This window comes from Mastigoproctus giganteus, chromosome 13, assembly GCF_048544385.1.
Source record: "Mastigoproctus giganteus isolate SK-2022 chromosome 13, ASM4854438v1, whole genome shotgun sequence".
Classification (NCBI taxonomy): Eukaryota; Metazoa; Arthropoda; class Arachnida; order Uropygi; family Thelyphonidae; genus Mastigoproctus; species Mastigoproctus giganteus.
Genome location: NC_143587.1, coordinates 160,060,042 through 160,079,003, shown reverse-complemented (window position 1 = coordinate 160,079,003; position 18,962 = coordinate 160,060,042). Strand labels below are relative to the sequence as shown.

Here is an 18,962-nt window from a genome sequence, read left to right as displayed (position 1 = left end):
CAGCTGCATTGTTGCTGTTCTGATAGTACAGCTTCACTAATAGTGCCTTTTCCTGCAACGTTGTTGACATTGCTGCTGTAGTGCAGGCAAACAGCTACTGCATGATTTTGAAGAGACTGCTTTGCTTTTATACAGTACAGTAGAGCTGAGTAGTGGCATGTGGCAATAACTTACAATTATGCGAATAACGTAAGTTATTTGCATAATCATAACTAAGATAGTTACCAGCCATACACTGACAAATTTTGTAACAAATTTTTTTTTTTCCCAATAAATGGTGAGCGCATTCTTTATTGTACCTGTAATCCAAATTTCTCTTCAGTACAAGTCTTAGAACTCGCTCCAGAGCCCTCTACATAGGGATACTTTAATTTTAACAACCTTATATATATATATATATATATATACAATTTTTTTTTTTTTTTTTTTTTATGTGCAGGCTGTACAGATTATATATCTGTGTATATACAGCATGTTTCACAGTGTGAATGCTATAATTTCAGGATTGATTCAGAATGTAAACACAATAGAAAAAAAGTTTATATGAACATGCCCAAACTCACTTTACTTCCAAGTTACAGCTTGTATTCTGTGTTCCAATGATCGTCCATCATAACTTTAAAGAAAGTTCTCAAAATGGCCATCTTGAGCTTGAATATATACCAAAACATGCTTCATCATGGACTGCCTGATGCATTAAAAATTTCCACATATTGTTAAAATTTTCTAGCATCAATGGGTCTCACAAAGTTCAAGCTCAAAGTTATTTGGTTTTTAGGAGCATTAGCAACTAAGGCCATATTGCTCCGGGAATATGCGGTGGTCATTTCATGACCTTTCCGCATCCTCCGTATTTGGTGGTGATGGGTTCGAACCCCGGTCTAATCAAGAAGCGTGTGCTACGCACTGCTGCTCCTTCCCACCTGGCTATGGAGGCGCCTAATGGGTCTCACATGAAAGATGGATTTCAGATGACACCACAGGTAAAAACTGAGTGGATTCAGGTTCATGGAGCAAGCAGTCTACCCAATTTACCAAGGAAATGCTCAATCAAATAGTCTCCAGCTACTTAACTAGAATGAGGCAAAGCACTTTAATGAATTAACCACATACAAAATCAGAAAGCAAGAGGAACTTCAATCAGTAAATCACATAAATCATTCCTTAAAAAAACTGAAGTACCATTCTACAGTTAATTTTCCAAGCAAAATAAAAGGACTAATTAAGAAGTTGGCTAATTACAGCCAAAACATTAATCCTAAATTGTTGTGGTGCTTTGAGTGGATGATGGCATGAGGAGTGAAAACTGATTGTGCCATTTTCTTTCTGAAGCTAATTTACCACCAAGCTTCTTGAGGTGGGAAATTAACTTCAGTGATGCCACTGTAATCTCTGGGTGTGACATAGATAAAGTTTGTTTCTGCTGCTGAAGAAGGCATACAGTACCAACTCTAAGCTAACAGTTCTGGTGATATTTGGTCTGCTACTGCCTGAAACTTGCAAGATGAATAATCATGAATCTCCAAGATACTTATCTATTTTCTGAAGGTCCTCTTATCAGGCAGATGAAAATTTGGAAACCTTTTTATATACAGACATTCTGTCGTGGCTACATTACACTTGACAGGTCCACAAGATACAAAAGATGCACATCTGACTGCACAATGCCACTTAATGTAATAAAAACTTAAGTCACCACCAAACTGCATTTAAAACAAATTTTATGGTATGAAGTTTAGATTAAAAACAGTAAAATACCACTTTTATACCACTATCGAACTACTGTAATTTGGTTTACCTACCCAGAGATCAACAGGCATTTTTTATCAGATAATTTCTGGAGCACAAAAAGGACTGTAACTCAAAAACAGAATGATTCCAAGTTATACTTATATAAACATTTTAAACTGTTTTTAGATTATGAATCAATCATAGAAGTATAGCCCACACATCATGAAACATTTATATATACATTTTTTAAGGTTGTTTCAAATGATTAGCATTAGCATTAGCAGAGGCATATGATGCAAGAAAGCAAGCTTATTCAGCATCAGCCAAAAAAAAAAAAAAAAAAACACACCACTCCCATTTCACCCTTCCGTTCGCTCGAAATACCTGTCCAGTTGAGCCTTAAATTTGTTTAGGCTATCAACTTCAACAACAAGTGATGGAAGTCGGTTCCACCAACCAACCACCCGCTGGCCAAAGGCAAATTTCCGCACATCTATCCGACATCCGTCCTTCCTCAATTTGAATTTATGCCCTCTTGCCACCTCTCGGCCCAACAGATGGGCTGAGAGGTGGCAAATGAAGTTTAACATTGACAAATGTAAAGTACTACATATGGGAAACAGTAACCCCAGAGCAACGTATCAACTCTGCGGTACTACACCGACAGTGGTGGAGAATGAAAAGGACCTGGGGGTAATTGTGCAGGCAGATATGAAGTTCTCTGAGCAGTGCAGACGAGCTGCAAGAGTAGCTCATGGTGTCTTGTCAATGATATACAGGAATTTTTCTAGCAGGGATAAAGAGGTGATTATTCCCTTGTATAAGGCAATGGTTAGGCCACATCTTGAGTACTGTATACAGGTCTGGAGGCCTCATTTCAAGAAGGATGTAGAGCTGCTGGAACGGGTACAGAGAAGGGCAACAAGATTAGTGAATGGAACAAATGGTTGCTTTACGAAGCAAGGCTTAAGTTTTGCAAATTACAGAGTCTGGAGACTAGGCACCGGCAAGGTGATCTGATAGAGGTGTATAAGGCTTTGAATGGTTTGAGCATGCTCAATGCCAATGGGATTCTTCATCTTGCTCAGAATAATCAGCTCAGAGGGCATAAATTCAAATTGAGGAAGGACGGATGTCGGATAGATGTGCGGAAATTTGCCTTTGGCCAGCGGGTGGTTGGTTGGTGGAACCGACTTCCATCACTTGTTGTTGAAGCTGATAGCCTAAACAAATTTAAAGCTCAACTGGACAGGTATTTCGAACGAACGGAGGGGTGAAATGGGAGTGGTGTGTTTTTTTTTTTTTTTTTTTTTTGGCTGATGCTGAATAAGCTTGCTTTCTTGCATCATATGCCTCTACTAATGCTAATGCTAAAGCCTGGTAGCCTCCAAGATTAGTTCCTTGAATGCTTCCCATTTTGAGTTTGCTGTTGGTAACATCATCAGTTGGTCCCACTGTATAGAATTTAAATACTGTCTCAGACCATCATAGTCGCTTTTACGAAAACAAAAACCCTTCCCTTTACCTCTGATGGTAGTTACCTCCTTGAGTAAATCCCACTTCAACACACTGTGATCACTGCCACCTAGTGGTTCATTTATCTGCAGATTCTTAATGCATGAAGAATTACTACTGATAATTATATCAAGAGTATTGCTCCCTCTTGTTGTCTCACGAACATGCTGATGTAGAAAACAATCATCCAATAAATCCACAAAAGCCTTGCTAGTGTGCGAGTGACCAACCCACAAATTCCAGTCAATATCTGGGAAATTAAAATCCCCCATTATAAGACTCTCTGATTTACTGGCCTACTCTATTTCCCTGTACAATATCTTATTATACTCATCAGAGTCATTAGGTCTATAGCACACTCCTACTCTCAATTTTGATTTCCCTATGCTTATGTCACACCAAACTGACTCGACACTGCCCTGTCCATCGATGTCGACTGGCTTCACTTTCTTGGACTTTATGTGTTTCTTAACTAATAGCATAACCCCTCTTCCCCTCCTGTCCTGTCTATGCGTTCTATACACATTGTATTCCCCAAATTCCAGTTCCGCATTCCTTATATATGTGTGACACCATGTCTCTGATATCCCAACAATATCTGCCTTTGATGTTTTGAGCAATACCTCAAAACCATCATAAATGACCTCAAAACCAGAGAGCAATACCTCATTTTTTATCAGATAATTTCTGGAGCACAAAAAGGACTGTAATTCAAAAACAGAATGATTCCAAGTTATACTTATATAAACATTTTAAATTGTTTTTAGATTATGAATCAATCATAGAAGTAGAGCCCACACAACATGAAACATTTATATATACATTTTTTAAGATTGTTTCAAATGATGTTGGTTAATGTATGAAAATCTTGAAATCTTCCATTATGTGATATCTTAAAATCTCCAGTATGCACTGCCATCACTTATGTGTTTCTAATTAATAGTAGGCTAAGTTTTTAATTGATGACAGCATGAAAACATATAAGAAAAATAGATACATACAATGATAACCCAGTTTAATCTAATATAATAAAATATATAATAATAAGTAGCAGGCAGTAGCTTTCAAGACTAACGAGTCTCTTTTTCAACAGTACACCAGGCCCATTCGTTACTATGAAAACATATTTTAAAATCAGAGTAGTTTGCCTCTGCTGCATATTTCGGCTTATACCCATGAAATATAAGAAATTTTCTGTAATTCAGATGATGAGAGGAGAAAGTGGAAGTTGATGAAACTGGATGAAGTGATGCAGAATTATTTTATTTTATTATTTTAATTCTGATTTGATTTTTACAATAATTTAATTAATATTGGGCAACTAATTTAAAATAAGAATAAATTAAATTTAAAAGCAATGAAAAAACTCTCCACAGAGCTGTCCACTAGCAGAAGCCTGACTATGCCAAACATCAATATATATTTGACAAACTTGCCTTAGAATGGACACACATTATCTACTAGTAATATTTAGTATCCTTCATTCTGTGAATATTGCTTAAATTTTGTAAACCAGTAGTTTAAGTTCAGCAAAAACATGTTTTCACTACTCAATGAGAATTCAAAATTTAACCCTTTAAATCTCAATGAGCATATGCAGTTGGAAAAGTTACACCACAAAGGGAGAATTTTTATTACCTTGATATATGTAAGGCTCTTATAAAGTTCAGCATCTAAAGAAGGCAGTTCATCAATGGAGCTGTACAGTGCACTATGCTGATGACCTAGAACTTGACTCAAAAAAAATGATGCAAATGGCACATCAACAACTATGCCCTGGTCAGAAAAAAATAAATAACAATATATATATATATATATATATATATATATAGGTATAAGTAAAATCAAAAATTAAAATAATTAGGAATAATTAAATAAATAGAAAATATTAAAAAAAAAAAAAAAGACTACAATCGAATCTTATTAAATCAAACTAGATATATAAAAAAAATTCCCTTAATAAGGAGTACTAATCACTACTCATGCTGAAGAACAGGAAAAGATAACTGTAGACAAAATATTATTCTTATTATTGGTAGAAATACTAAGTTAAGATTAAGATATACAGTTAGTTTCCGACTTTACGAGTTAATTCGTTCCTAGAGCATGCTCGTAAAGTGGTAATTTATTCCCCACAGGCAAATGTTAAAAATAGGGGTTACGTTCTCAACAATGATTGATTTATCCAAAGAAATGAAAACGTAGCCTGTAAAATCAAGCAAATTACAATAATAAAGTAATTATTCATGACTTACAAATGTTAAAGAATGTTTATTCTTCATCATCATTGACTAAACACACACTCATTGATCACTCAATATTGGCTTGGCACTTTAATGATTTGTTGCACAAGGAGCAGTCTTCTTCAGAAATGCTTCAAGAGGCATTTGTTTCCACGATAACCTTCTCTTTTCTTTATAAATTTCAATAACATGCATAAGCATTTTTTAACGGAACGCACAAATTGCAACTAACATGATTTGCGCGGAGTAACAAGTTTACGAAGCTTAGAAAAAAAAAAAGATTGAAGAGAAAATTCTGAAAATTTATTTATGTTTTTTATACAATTGATGATTTCAGTAAAGTGGAAACACATTTCACCATAATAATGTAAAAAACCACACAATTCCAGCTATCGGTATTTCCACAAATGAATAACTGGAGTTAACTACCTGTTTATAATTAGATGCACTAACAGAAAAGCCCAATAAACCAGAAAGTGCAAATTGTTTTTATTGCTTTATGGTCGTGACCTCCAGAAATGTGCATTAGAAAAATATCACGTTAAAAATTGGTTCTTATAACAGAACATATGATAGCAATGAAAGTGTAGTGCATTTTAATGATTTGAATTGGTAACTAATACAATTGACAGTATAAAAACGACCTTTTAGAAGCTATATAGTGAAAATTTCAACTTCAGAGTTCGTGGAACGAATTACCAAAAAGACAATGTGTTATTGGGTTCACATTACAATATTTTCACAACACGATGGTGTCTCCGGAATGGATTAATATCGTAAAGAGGGGTAAACTGTATGGTATAGATAATGCGCATGGTTTGAAATGCAGTATTTATGAATGTTTGATGTTTATCATTCATTTTTTTGCAATTAATGTTCATATTTTTGATTTTCTTGATATTTGGGTGGGGGGGAACTGGGAAACCAGGGAACTCGTAAAGCGGGAACTGCCTGTATTTGGATGCACCAAAGAAAACTTCTATATTGCAAATCCTGAAAATTTAGGTAACTTAAACTTTGTATTAATGAGTTCCTACTGGAGTTAAGCAAATTTATTTATTCCAATATATGAGGGAAATCAATTTATTTGGTATCTTTTAACACTGCAGGCTTGAGAGAACCGAAATCCTCAAAAAACATTCTAAATACATAGTAAAACCTCACTAATCTGGAATGATGTCATATTTTTTTTTTTTTTTTTTTTACATAAAAATTTCATTTATACAGAAAGGAGATTTTTCCAAAATCAGAGTTTAATGAGAAAATTCCAAACTTTTTTCAGAATGGATTACAATAATGTCAACAAGTCTCTTCAGTCTTCTCAACCCATACACGGTACTTAGAACTACAGGTTATAATACATTTTGTGTTCAGGGTTTTCATAAAAAAAAAAAAAAAACTACATTTGAAAAGGAAAAAGTGTAAACCAAAACATTAATGCATCATTACTGTTAAACTGTCAAATCCTTCCTTGTCACAATCTGTAAATTGCTAAATTTTATATGTCATTGGGTTATGAGCAGATAAACACACTGTGGTGATCCTAAAACCTCTTACCAGAAGAGACTGCTTCTACAATGAAATAGAAAGGATGCAAGAATATTTGCTGATGCTATCGAGTCAGTGTTAGGTGGGTCAAAAAACTACTAACTTGGGAGGATTAACAGATGAATAGGTTAACAGTAGATGCAAAGACAAAGTGAAAGTGATTCTTGCGCTGCTTCTACTGGAATGAGCAGCAGCCTGGAACGCAAGGTGACTGTGGATTTCAAAAACTGCTAGAAGTCATCATAGAACAGGTGAATACATGGGCTGTGTAAGGATAACTAAGAGTAAGAACAGGTGCATGTATACTTGCATGTACACCAATGCTAGGAGTATAGTAAATAAATTTGATGAATTTGTAGTGCTGGTCAAGACATCAAAAGTGAAACTGTTGGAATATCAGAGACATGGTGTCACAGATATAAGGAATGCAAAACAGGAATTTGGGGAGAACAATATGCACAGATACAGGATAGAAAGGATAGAAGGGATTATACTGTTTGTCAAGAAACACAAAATCTAAAGCAGTGCATCCAGTTGACATAGGTGGACAGTACAATACTGAGTCAGTCTGGTGTTCATAAGCACAGGGAAAGCAAAAAAGAGGGTAGGAGTGTCTTATAGGCCTAATGACTCTGATAAGTACAATGAATAACTGTTTTCTAAAGATGAAATACACAAGTCAAAATTATATATGGGTTTTTAGCAATTAACTATATAATATCGGTATAGATACATCATAAATTTAAACTACGTATGCAGTGTAATGCCTACGTTACAACAATGCCTACGTTAAACTACGTAGGCACTGTTGTAATTATCTCATATTATGGCTGCCTTCACAATGAGATTATTATAATTATTATAATTATTATTATTATAATTACCCATATGGTGCAAGGAAGCCTGAGGCTTTTGCTGCACCAGCCAAAAAAAAAAAAAAATTCTGAGTTACCCCTGAGAGAGAGAGAAATAGAAGGGAATCACCAAGAAAGAGAAGAATGATGATATCCAGCTCAGGACCCTGGGTGTGCCAAGCCCATACTCACCAGATGTGAGCCCCTGGGTTGTACAAGGTATTGCACTACTCTGAATAAGTAATGCTTCTCTAGTAGAGAAGACTACTGCTATTTATTCTCAGTGGATACCACCACCCAGACGGCACTGTTTCAAAGTTGTTGGCCTATCGTTGGTGGGTGGGCAGGTACCCTGGTAATGCGACATGCCATCACACTTACAATTAAAACAATGCCTTTTACACTACATATATAGTTTAAATTTATGGTAAACTATGGTGTAGCTACACCGATATTATATAGTTAATTACTAAAAACCCATATATAATTATGCCTTGTGCATTTCATCTTTAAATACAATATCTGTATACCATTTGGCATCTCTCATATTGTGGAATCACTTCGCAACTGATGGAATGTTGCATTACCAGGGTACCTGCCCACCTACCGATGATAGGCCAGCAGCTTTGAAACAGTGCCATCTGGGTGGTGGTATCCACTGAGAATAAATAACAGTAGCCTTCTCTACTAGAGAAGCATTACTTATTCAGAGTAGTGCAATACCTGGTATCTGGTTTGGAAGGCAGCCACAACATGAGATACAATTAAAACGATGCCTTTTACGCTACGTACATAGTTTAAATTTATGGGTAAACTATGGTGTTATTCATTATATATTGGTCAACACTGATATTATATAATGAACAACTGTAGAGAGAAATAGAGTGGGTCAGTGATCAGAATGTCTTATAATGGGGAATTTCAACTTCTCAGATACTGAGTGGAACTTGTGGGTTGTTCACTTGCACACTAGCAAGAATTTTGTGCATTTATTGGATGATTATTGTCTAAAGCAGCATGTTCAAGAGGCAACCAGAGGGAGTAATATTCTTGACCTGATTATCAGCAGTGATTATTCATGCATTAGGAATTTTCAGATAAAGGAACCACTAGGTGACAGTGTACTGATGTGGGATTTACTTAAAGATGTAACTACCATCAAGGATAAAGAGAAGGGTTTTGCTTTTGTAAAGGTGACTACAGTGGTCCCAGACAGTTCTTAAATTCTAAACTATTGATGATATTACCAACAGCCAATTCTAAATGGGAAGCATTCAAGGAATTAATCTTGGAAGCCACTAGGCTTATCATATCGACTGAGAAATGTTCAGAGTTTAGGACTAACTGGATGTCAGATGAACTAATGAGACTAGTGGCAGAGAACAATGCCTGGGATGCATATAAATTATTATATGATACAGAAGCCAATGGTAGATATAACATAGTCTGTAATCAAGTCACAAAGGAGCTTAGGCAAGTAAAGGTAGATTAAGAGAAATCTTTGACAAAATATGCAATTAAAAACAGCAAAGACTACTTTACTATGCAAACTTGAGAAGGAAGAGGATGAATCAGATTGGTCAGCTTGATATCGGTGGATTTACTGTTGATGAGCCTGCTCAGGTAGCTAACAAACCGAATGAGTATTTGCATATACATTCACACAACAGTAGTTATTTAGGGAGGGGAATGATGGAAGTCTATCACACTCTAACAGGGAGCTAAAGGATTCTGTAATAACTGAGAGCAAAATGAAAGAGAAATTATTGAAGTTAAACATAAGGACCGGGGGCAAACGGGATTTATCCAGTTTTATTAAAGGAGGCAGCAAAGGTAGTAAGCCAATCCTTAGTCATAATTATGAGAGCATCCTTGAATTCAAGGGAGGTTCCCACGGACTGGAGATGTGGAAATGTATCGCCAATTCACAAAGAGGGATCAAAGGGTGACACGAGTAATTACAGACCTGTTAATTTAATTTCTGTTCTGAGGAAAATAATGAGTCACCGGTTAAAGAAGCAATGCAGGATCATCTAGACAAGATTGCAGTTATAGTTCAGACACAACATGGGTTGTTAAGAGGAAACCTTGTCTGAACAATTTGATTGGCTACTACAATGTGGTCACAAAGGAACTGGAAGCAAAAAATAATTTTGATATCATATACTTCGATTTCAGGAAAGATTTTGATACTGTTGCACATAGAAGACTGCTGTACAAATTTCAGCAATATGCATTAAGGGTAAGTTGTTGTGGATAAAGGGATGGTTGAGCGGGAGAAGATTGACACTGCTCTTCATGGACTAATGTTCATACAGGTAACCCTCGTATAACAGGTAGTTGGGTTCCTGTCGTGTTGTGCAAAACTGTGTTATATGGGACTAAGAAAAAGTACAAAAAGGGGTGGGACTACGTTCCCAAAGCTAACAAAAATACACTATTTTGTTAACAAAATGCTAACAAACTAACAAAAATACACCATTCTAGTTTCATGTATCTACTGCTCTCTTTAAAAAATCAATAATCTGGGTTTGTTTGCTTTTGTTTGATAAATCTTTGTGAATTTCATCATATGGAACTAAGTATTTTTGAAGCTCCCTTTTGAAATTTGGGCCCTCTTCATTCAAGAATCTGCATTCAAAAAATTAGATTCCAATTGCTCGGCTAACTTTATGCCTTCCTGTATACTTTTTAGTGTAAAATTTGGAAGTTTAGAATTTTCATCAGTACTATCATCTTCTGAATTGATTTGGGTTTACCTCCGATGTCATTTCCACCAAATCCCCCTCGCCAGCCTCTTTTTCTACCAGTAATTCTTTGAACGTCTTCAGTAATCATATATTTTTTATTTTTTTAGGAGCATCGACGACTAAGGCCACGTTGCTCTGTGTTCTGTAGTCGATTTTCTGTTTTGCTGGATGAAAAACAAGAGTTTCTGGAAGAAAAAACCGTGCCACTCTCACCCAACTAACTCAGCCATGTTGTGAAAAAGACCCACAAAAATTCCTACCGTCATCGACTGGATTCGAATTCTTTTCTACCAGGTGTGGGGAGGAGGGCGATTCTGTCAACTGTGCTACCCACAAAGACTTCAGTATTCATATCATCAAAACCTTCCCCTCCAACTGACGTAGCAAGTTCTACTGTCACACCGATTCCGTTTTCCGCCGGTTCGACCATATTTCCTGAATGAACTGACTCTGGCCATACATTTTTCACACGTATTTAATGTTGACGGTTTTTTTATTTCCAAGATAAAGCTATGATTCAGATACAGTCCACAATGAGAAATGTTTCCATTCCTCCATTACTTCAACAGATTCAGAATTAATTTTTTCCAAAATCCATTGTAACAATTTTCTGATGTAGTTTTAAAGGTGGATATAATATACTTGATCTAATGGCTGAATGAAAGAAGTTGTATTAACCCACAACAACTGTGGTTGTAGGAGCATAACTTCAATGTTTGGACTTAAATCTTTTAGATGGCCTGGTGTGCTATCCGAAACTTTGAAATTTAGATCTTTCCACAAATTCAACAAGCTCGAGATCAATAGCACAGAACGTAACACATGGATTTCCCAAAAAAATAAAATACAGGGATTTCTCAATATATATATATATATATATTTTGACTAGTGAGTCGACAGCAGGGATTCAAAAAGAGTGGAAATGTTGAAAAATTACAACCAACATAATGATAGCAGGGTATTGCCCATACAAAAGCTCAAAAATACCGTTATGCAAGGTTTACTGAAATTTCGGTAAACCTTGCATAACTCTACGGAAATAGAATCTAGAAAAGTTAATCAGATGGGCTGAGAGGTGGCAACTAAAGTTTAACATTGATAAATGTAAAGTACTGCATATGGGTAACAGTAACCCCAGAGTAATGTACCAACTGTGTAGTACTACACTCAGGGTAATGGATAATGAAAGGGACCTGGGAGTAACTGTGCAGTCAGATATGAAGTTTTCTGAGCAGAGAAGACAGGTTGCAAGAGTAACTCATGGTGTCTTGTCAATGATATAGAGGAATTTTGCTAGCAGGGAAAAGGAGATGATTATCCCTTTGTGTAAGGCAATGGTCAGACCACACCTTGAGTACTGCATACAGTTCTGGAGGCCTCATTTTAGGAAAGATGTAGAGCTGCTTGAACTAGTACAGAGAAGGGTAATGAGATTCATGAGAGGAACAAATGGTTGCTCTGATGAAGAAAGGCTTAAGTTCTGCAAATTGCAGCATCTGGAGACTAGGCACCTGCAAGGTGATATGACTGAGGTGTATAAGGCCTTGAATGGGTGGAGCAAGCTCAATCCTAATGGCATTCTTCCTCTTGCTCAGATTATGCACATAAAGGGGGTAGGGCATAAACTGAAATTGAGGAAAGACAGTTATAGAATAAGATGTGCAGAAATTTGCCTTTAGCCAGCGGGTGGCTGATTGCTGGAATAAACTTCCATCTGTCGTTGTGGAAGTTGATAGCTTAAATAATGGGAAGGTTTTTTTTTTTTTTTTTTTTTGCTGATGCTGTATAAGCTTGCTTTCTTGCATCATATGCCTCTGTTAATGCTAAAAGCAAACAACAGGTTAAGGTTACAAAAATTTGCAACTGAACAGGAGGGTTAGCAATGCACCTACAAAGAACAGACCAAAGAAAATATATACAAGTTATTTACATGACTATGCCCTCTCAAATTAAGTAAATAATTAGAGAGTTTCTTTTGTTCTTCCTAAAAAAATTATTTAAAATTTTTATAATACAGTGTTCTATATGCTGTCATAGTTTCTCCCACAATTCATCATAGGTATGGGGAAATCTACATCACTTATGACTTGTATGATTATACAAAATAAAGGTATGCACTTTCAAATAACACAAATGACAACATTAGCATTAGCAGAGGAATATGATGCAAGACAGCAAGCTTATACAGCATCAGCCAAAAAAAAAAAAAAAAAAACAACAGATGGAAGTTTGTTCCAGCAATCAAGTTGTTGCTGGAACATGTTTAAGAATTCATAGAAAGCTGTAGATATTCCAAAAGAAAGATTTATAAGATGAGAAGAAAAAGAAAGAAAAGTTTGCAGATTAATGTCTGTTTCTCAATACTACTCAGCGTTAATGGTGGCCAGCACAAATTAACTAAAATAACTTTAGCATTACAGCTAATACACTGCTCGGCAAAATTAACAGAACCTGTAGAAAACATGCTGTTAACTCATGCAGCTTGTGATGAAGCATGTCAAAATTTAGTATGGTGGTAGTGTACCATAGAATAACAATGAAATGAGACAGTGAGAAATTTCAAACAGGTATAAGGGACATTTATAGGGATTGTATAAGAATTACAAAAAAGGTCACATTACAAGTGTCTATACAAGATGTTCAAAAAAATATGGTCACATAACATCAATATGGCATATGATCCTCTCCAATGGCTAAACAGAATTGACAGCGGGGAACTATGCTCAATATAAGGGCATCTAAAGATTCTGTTACAACAAATCCCATTCTCCCACCAGTGCAGACCTAAGCTCACCAAGTGACTGAGGAGTGAGTTTCCTGCATGCAATGCGATGCCCAAGGACATCCCACACACGTTCAATCAGATTTAAGTCTATATTGTAGATTTAAATGTTTTTCACCAACCTTGTGTAGAAATAAAACACAACGAAAACGAAAACTGAGATCTTGATAACTATGTGTATTTATAATAAATTATAATTGCCTGTATTTACAATTGCCTGTATTTATTTGCCTGTGTTTGGTTTTTAGGAGCATTAGCAACTAAGGCCATATTGCTCCGGGAATATGTGGTGGTCATTCCCTGACCTTTCCGCATCCTCCGTATTTGGTGGTGACGGGCTCGAACCCAGGTCTAATCAAGAAGCGTATGCTACGCACTGTTGCTCCTTCCCACCTGGGTACGGAGGCACCACGGCAGTTGTGGATATCTTCAGTTTCAAGATTCCACCACTTTTTTGGTCTAAATCACTAATGACAGTAAGAGTAAGAGATCTGTAGATTTACTTAACAAGTACAGGTCAATGCTGAAAAAAAAGTCATGCGAGTTAGGGTTAAATTTGAAAATGTCTGCAATTCTGCCAGACACAACAGGAGGGAGTATATGATGAGAGCCTTGTCAATCAATTTGGCCCTGGTGATATTGTGCAAAAGGCTCATGGGGTAGAATTTTTTTTCAGCGTGGTCTGTACTTGCTAACAGGAGAGACTGATGGAAAAGTCTACAGGGATGGGATACACTTAAATAGAAAGGGTGCAAGAATAATTGCTGATGCCACTGAGGCAGTATTAGGTGGGTCGGAAAACTACTAGTTTGGGGGTATCACAAACTAAAAGATCAACAGTAGCTGCAGGAATCGGCAAAAGTCATTGTTGCACTGCTTCTATTCGAATGAGCAGCAACTTACAGGGCAAGTTGCTGGGGATCAGCATGGAACAAATAAATTAGTAAAATAATAAGAGGAGTTTACCTCAATATAGTGCATAGAACACTTCCGTATGATACCCTCCAGAAATTAAAACAGAAAAACCGAAAAAAATCGACAACTTACCGGTACATTAGAGTAAAATATAAATAATTAAATAATCAATTTAACACAATTCAAATCAATTTAAAACAATTAAAAATCAAATTAATGCAATTAAAAGAATCTAACGAAAATATTCAAAATGATTTTCCTTCCTGAAGCTGACAACGCTTTTCGACCGTATGTCGTGATCACAGGAATGAAAATTGATAAAATAAATACATGGGATGTGTTAGGGTAAGAATAGGTGCATGTATACTTGCATGTACACCAATGCTAGAAGTATAGTAAATAAATTTCATTAATCTGAAGTGCTGGTCAAGACATCAAAGGCAGATATTGTTGGGATATCAGAGACATGGTCACACAGATATAAGCAGTACAGAATTGGAATTTGGGGAGTACAATGTGTACAGAAATAATAGATAGGAAGGGAAGGGAGGAGCAGCTATGCTCCTCCCTTCCCTTCCTATCCCAGAAGCCCGTGGTAACTATAAACTACTCCGTAGTCAAGACACAAATTAAATTAGTAAAACTGAGGCAGATTATGAGAAACAAAATCTAAGGAAGTGTATCCAGTTGATATTGGTAAACAGTGCAATGCTGAGTCAGTGGTGTGACATAAGCACTGGGAAAGTGAAAATAAAAGTACGAGTGTGTTATAGACCTAATGACTCTGATGAGTACAATGAACAATTGTGCAGAGAAATAGAGTGGGCTGGTAAATCATAATGTCTTGTATTGGGGGATTTTAACTTTCGGGATAGTGACTGGAAATTGTAGGTTGGTCACTGGCGCACCAGCAAGACTTTTGTGGATTTACTGGTGGATTGTTTTTCTACAGAAACATATTCGAGGGGCAACCAGAGGAAGTAATACTCTTGATCTGATTATCAGCAGTGATTAATCATGCATTAAGAAAGTGTAGATAAAGGAACCACTGTAGGTGACTGTGATCACAGCATACTGATGTGGGATTTACTTAAAGATGTAACTACCATCAAGGGCAAAGGGAAGGGTTTTTGCTTTCATAAAGGTGATACAGTGATCTCAGACAGGTTTTAAATTCTATACAGTGGGATCAACTGATGATGTTAAAAACAGCGAATTCTAAATGGGAAGCCTTCAAGGAATTAATCTTGGAAGCTACTAGGCTTTTCATACCAATTATGATATACTGCTCAAGGTTTAGACCCAAATGCATGTCAGATGAAATGATGAGACATGTGTCAGAAAAGAAAAATGCACAGGATGCATATAAATTATCCGACACAGAAGCCCGTGGTAACTATAAACTACTCCGTAGTCAAGACACAAATTAAATTAGTAAAACTGAGGCAGATTATGAGAAGTCTCTGACAAAGAAAAGCAACAAAGACTGTTACTTATATTATCAGCAGAACGAGAGGGTTGAATCACACTTGTTCACTTGATGTCGATGATCCAACTCAGGTTGAAAACAAACAGAATATGTATTTTGCATGTACATTCAACATGAGGTATTCTTTATGGAAGGGAATGCCAGACATTTATCAAACTAACAGGAAGCTAAATGATTTTGTGATAAATGAGAGGAAAGAGGAAGAGAAATTTTTGAAGCTGAACATAACAAAGGCACCTGGGGGTGGATGGAATCTATAAAATAATATTAAGAGAGGCAGCAAAGGACATAAGCAAACTTTTAGCAATAATTATAAGAGCATCTCTGGATTCATGGAAGGGGGGATCAAAAGGTGACATGAGTAATTGCACACCCATTAGCCTAACTTCTGTTCTATATAAAATAATAGAATCATGGGTTAAAGCAGTATTGCAGGACCATCTAGATAGCAATGCAATTATACTGCAGTCATAGCATGTATTTGTTAATGGATAATCTTGTGTGACATTAAAGGCAAGTTATTGCTGAGTTATGGTTGAGTGGCGGAAGAGAGGGTAGTTAAAAATGGGCCGTACTCTTCTTGGACTAATGTTATTGGTGGAGTCCTTCAGGGTTTGGTGATGGGCCCCTGACTGTTTACAATATTGATAAAGGCATATCAAGCTCTGTTACCTTAATGTTGAAGTTTGCTGATGATACAAAGGCTGGCAGAATGGTTAATGACATTAATCAAGATATGCTACTGCAACAAGATCTAGAAAAATTAGGAAGATAAGCTGAGAAATGGCAGTTGAAGTTTAACAGCAGAGTATGCTGTTAAACTTCAACTCTATAATTCATATGCAGTACCTTGCATTTGTCATTTAACAATTACAAATGCAAGGTACTGCATATGAGTAGCAGCAAAATGAAAAAGACCTCGCAATAATTGTGCAGTCAGATATGAAGTCCTCCAAGCAGTGCAGGCAGACTGCCAGGAAAGCTCATGGAGCCTTGTCAATGATATACAGAAATTTTCCTAGCAGGGATAAGGAAATGATTATCCTATTTGTGCAAGGCAATGGTTAAGCTCCATCTTGAGTACTGTAAACAGGTCTGCAGAGGTCACATTTGAGGAAGGATCTAGATCTGCTGGAATGGGCACGAAAAAAGTCAACAAGATTAGTGAAAGAAATTGGATTGGTGAGCAAAAGGGTGCTCTTAACAGAGAAGGCTACTGTTCTACAAATTGCATTATCTGGAGACTAGGCAGTGTCGAGGTGATCTGATTGAAGTATTTAAGGATTTGAATGGATTGAGAAAGTTCAACATTGATGGCATTCGGCTTCCTCTTGTGCTGTGATTAAATAAATAAGGGGCATAAATTCTAATTGAAGACAGGTAGTTGCAGGATAGATGTGCCCAAGTTAGCCTTCAGCCAGCAAGTGATTGATTGTTGGAATGAACTTCCATCTATTACCTTAATTTTATTGATGATCACATGTGCACAACATGTTTGCATCTGCTGGTGACTATACTAAAGTCTGTGACCATGCATATTCCATCCAAAACAGTGACAAAAAACTATTTCTACAAAATTATAGTACTTTGCTTCCCATGTATCATCTTACAATAAAACCACCATTACCGATCACCCTAGATTTTTGAATATTTTCAATATATTAATCAGAACCTGGTTCAATCTCGAATATATCATGATATTTACACATTGTTTGTGTATATTTTTTCCTCTTTTGTTTTTTTACACAAAACACATAACACTGAAATGCTATTCACAAACATAAGCAAAATATCAACTTCTTGGGATTTTCTGATCTCAGAAACAGTGGAGATCTAAGTGAAATCTTTATCTACATTGTTTTAAAAAAATTAAATATATTCAAAGAAATCAGCAGCAAGATGTTCTAGACAAAGTATTTTTGCCCATTTCCATAATATGTGGCTTGTCCTAATGAATAACTAGATTAGCATCAGTTCTGCACCAAAAAATTTATAAAGAAGCAACAGAACAAATAAGAATAAACTTATATTCAGCACAGCAAGGAAATAATTAAAAAACACGGTTTCCTTGTTTCACAAAATTCATAATTCAATATGTACATTACAAGTGGGGGGTCAAATACGACACCATTTTGGCTCTAATTTTATGAGAAGAAGCAGCAGCAGCAGCAGCAGCAAAAATCTGTTTCTTAAAAAAACACTCCAGAAATATGTGCTTATCAGTGAAACTGATACAGTGGTCTCTGACAGTTTTTAAATTCTGTACAGTGGGATAAACTGACGATGTTACCAACAGTAAATTCTAAGTGGGAAGCATTCAAGGAATTAATCGTGGATGCTACTAAAAGTTTCATACCCATTAAGAAATATTGTTCAAGGTTTAGGCCTAAATGGTTATCTAATGAACTAATGAGATTCGTAACAGAGAAGAAAAATGCATGGGATGCATATAAATTATCAAGCGACTCAGAAGCCTATGGCAGATATAAGCTAGTCTGTAATCAGGTCACAAAGGAGGTTAGGCAGGCGAAGGCAGATTACGAGAAATCCTTGGCAAAAGATGCAAAGAAAAACAGCAAGGATTTCTTTTCTTATATAAACTCAAAAAGGAAGGGGATGAATCTGATTGGTCCACTTGACATCGATGGTTCGACTGTTGATGATGCTGCTCAGATAGCAAACAAACTGAATATGTATTTTCATCTACATTCACACATGAGGAATTATTAAGGTTTGAAAATGGCAAAAGGTTATCAAATTGTAGCAGGATACTTAATGATTTTGTAATAACTGAAAGCAAAGTGGAGGAGAAATTGTTGAAGTTAAACATAAGAAAAGCACCTGGTGGATGGGATCTATCCAGTTATATTAAAGGAGGCGGCAAAGCAACTAAGCAAACCCTTAGCCATAATTATGAGAGCATCCTTGGACTCAGGGGAGATGCCCACGGACTGGAGATATGCAAATGTATCCCCAATTCACAAAGGGGGATCAAAGGGTGACACGAGTAATTACAGACCAGTTAGTTTAACTTCAGTTCCGGGTAAAATAATGGAGTCACTGGTTAAAGATGCATTGCAGGATCATCTAGACAAGACTGCAGCATGGGTTTGTTAAGGGAAAGTCTTCTGACAA

General features: G+C 36.3%; 1 protein-coding gene across 3 annotated transcripts in view; it reads right to left on the bottom strand.

The window, feature by feature from the left end:
- LOC150076551 (ubiquitin-protein ligase E3B) overlaps positions 1–18,962 on the bottom strand; it is a 711,739-nt gene that overhangs the window by 43,081 nt on the left and 649,696 nt on the right. For all 3 annotated transcript variants that reach the window (XM_090387665.1, XM_090387666.1, XM_090387667.1), the window contains one exon: positions 4,885–5,022. In XM_090387665.1, the coding sequence (XP_090243791.1) occupies positions 4,885–5,022 (138 nt within the window). The remainder of the gene's footprint in view (positions 1–4,884; positions 5,023–18,962) is intronic.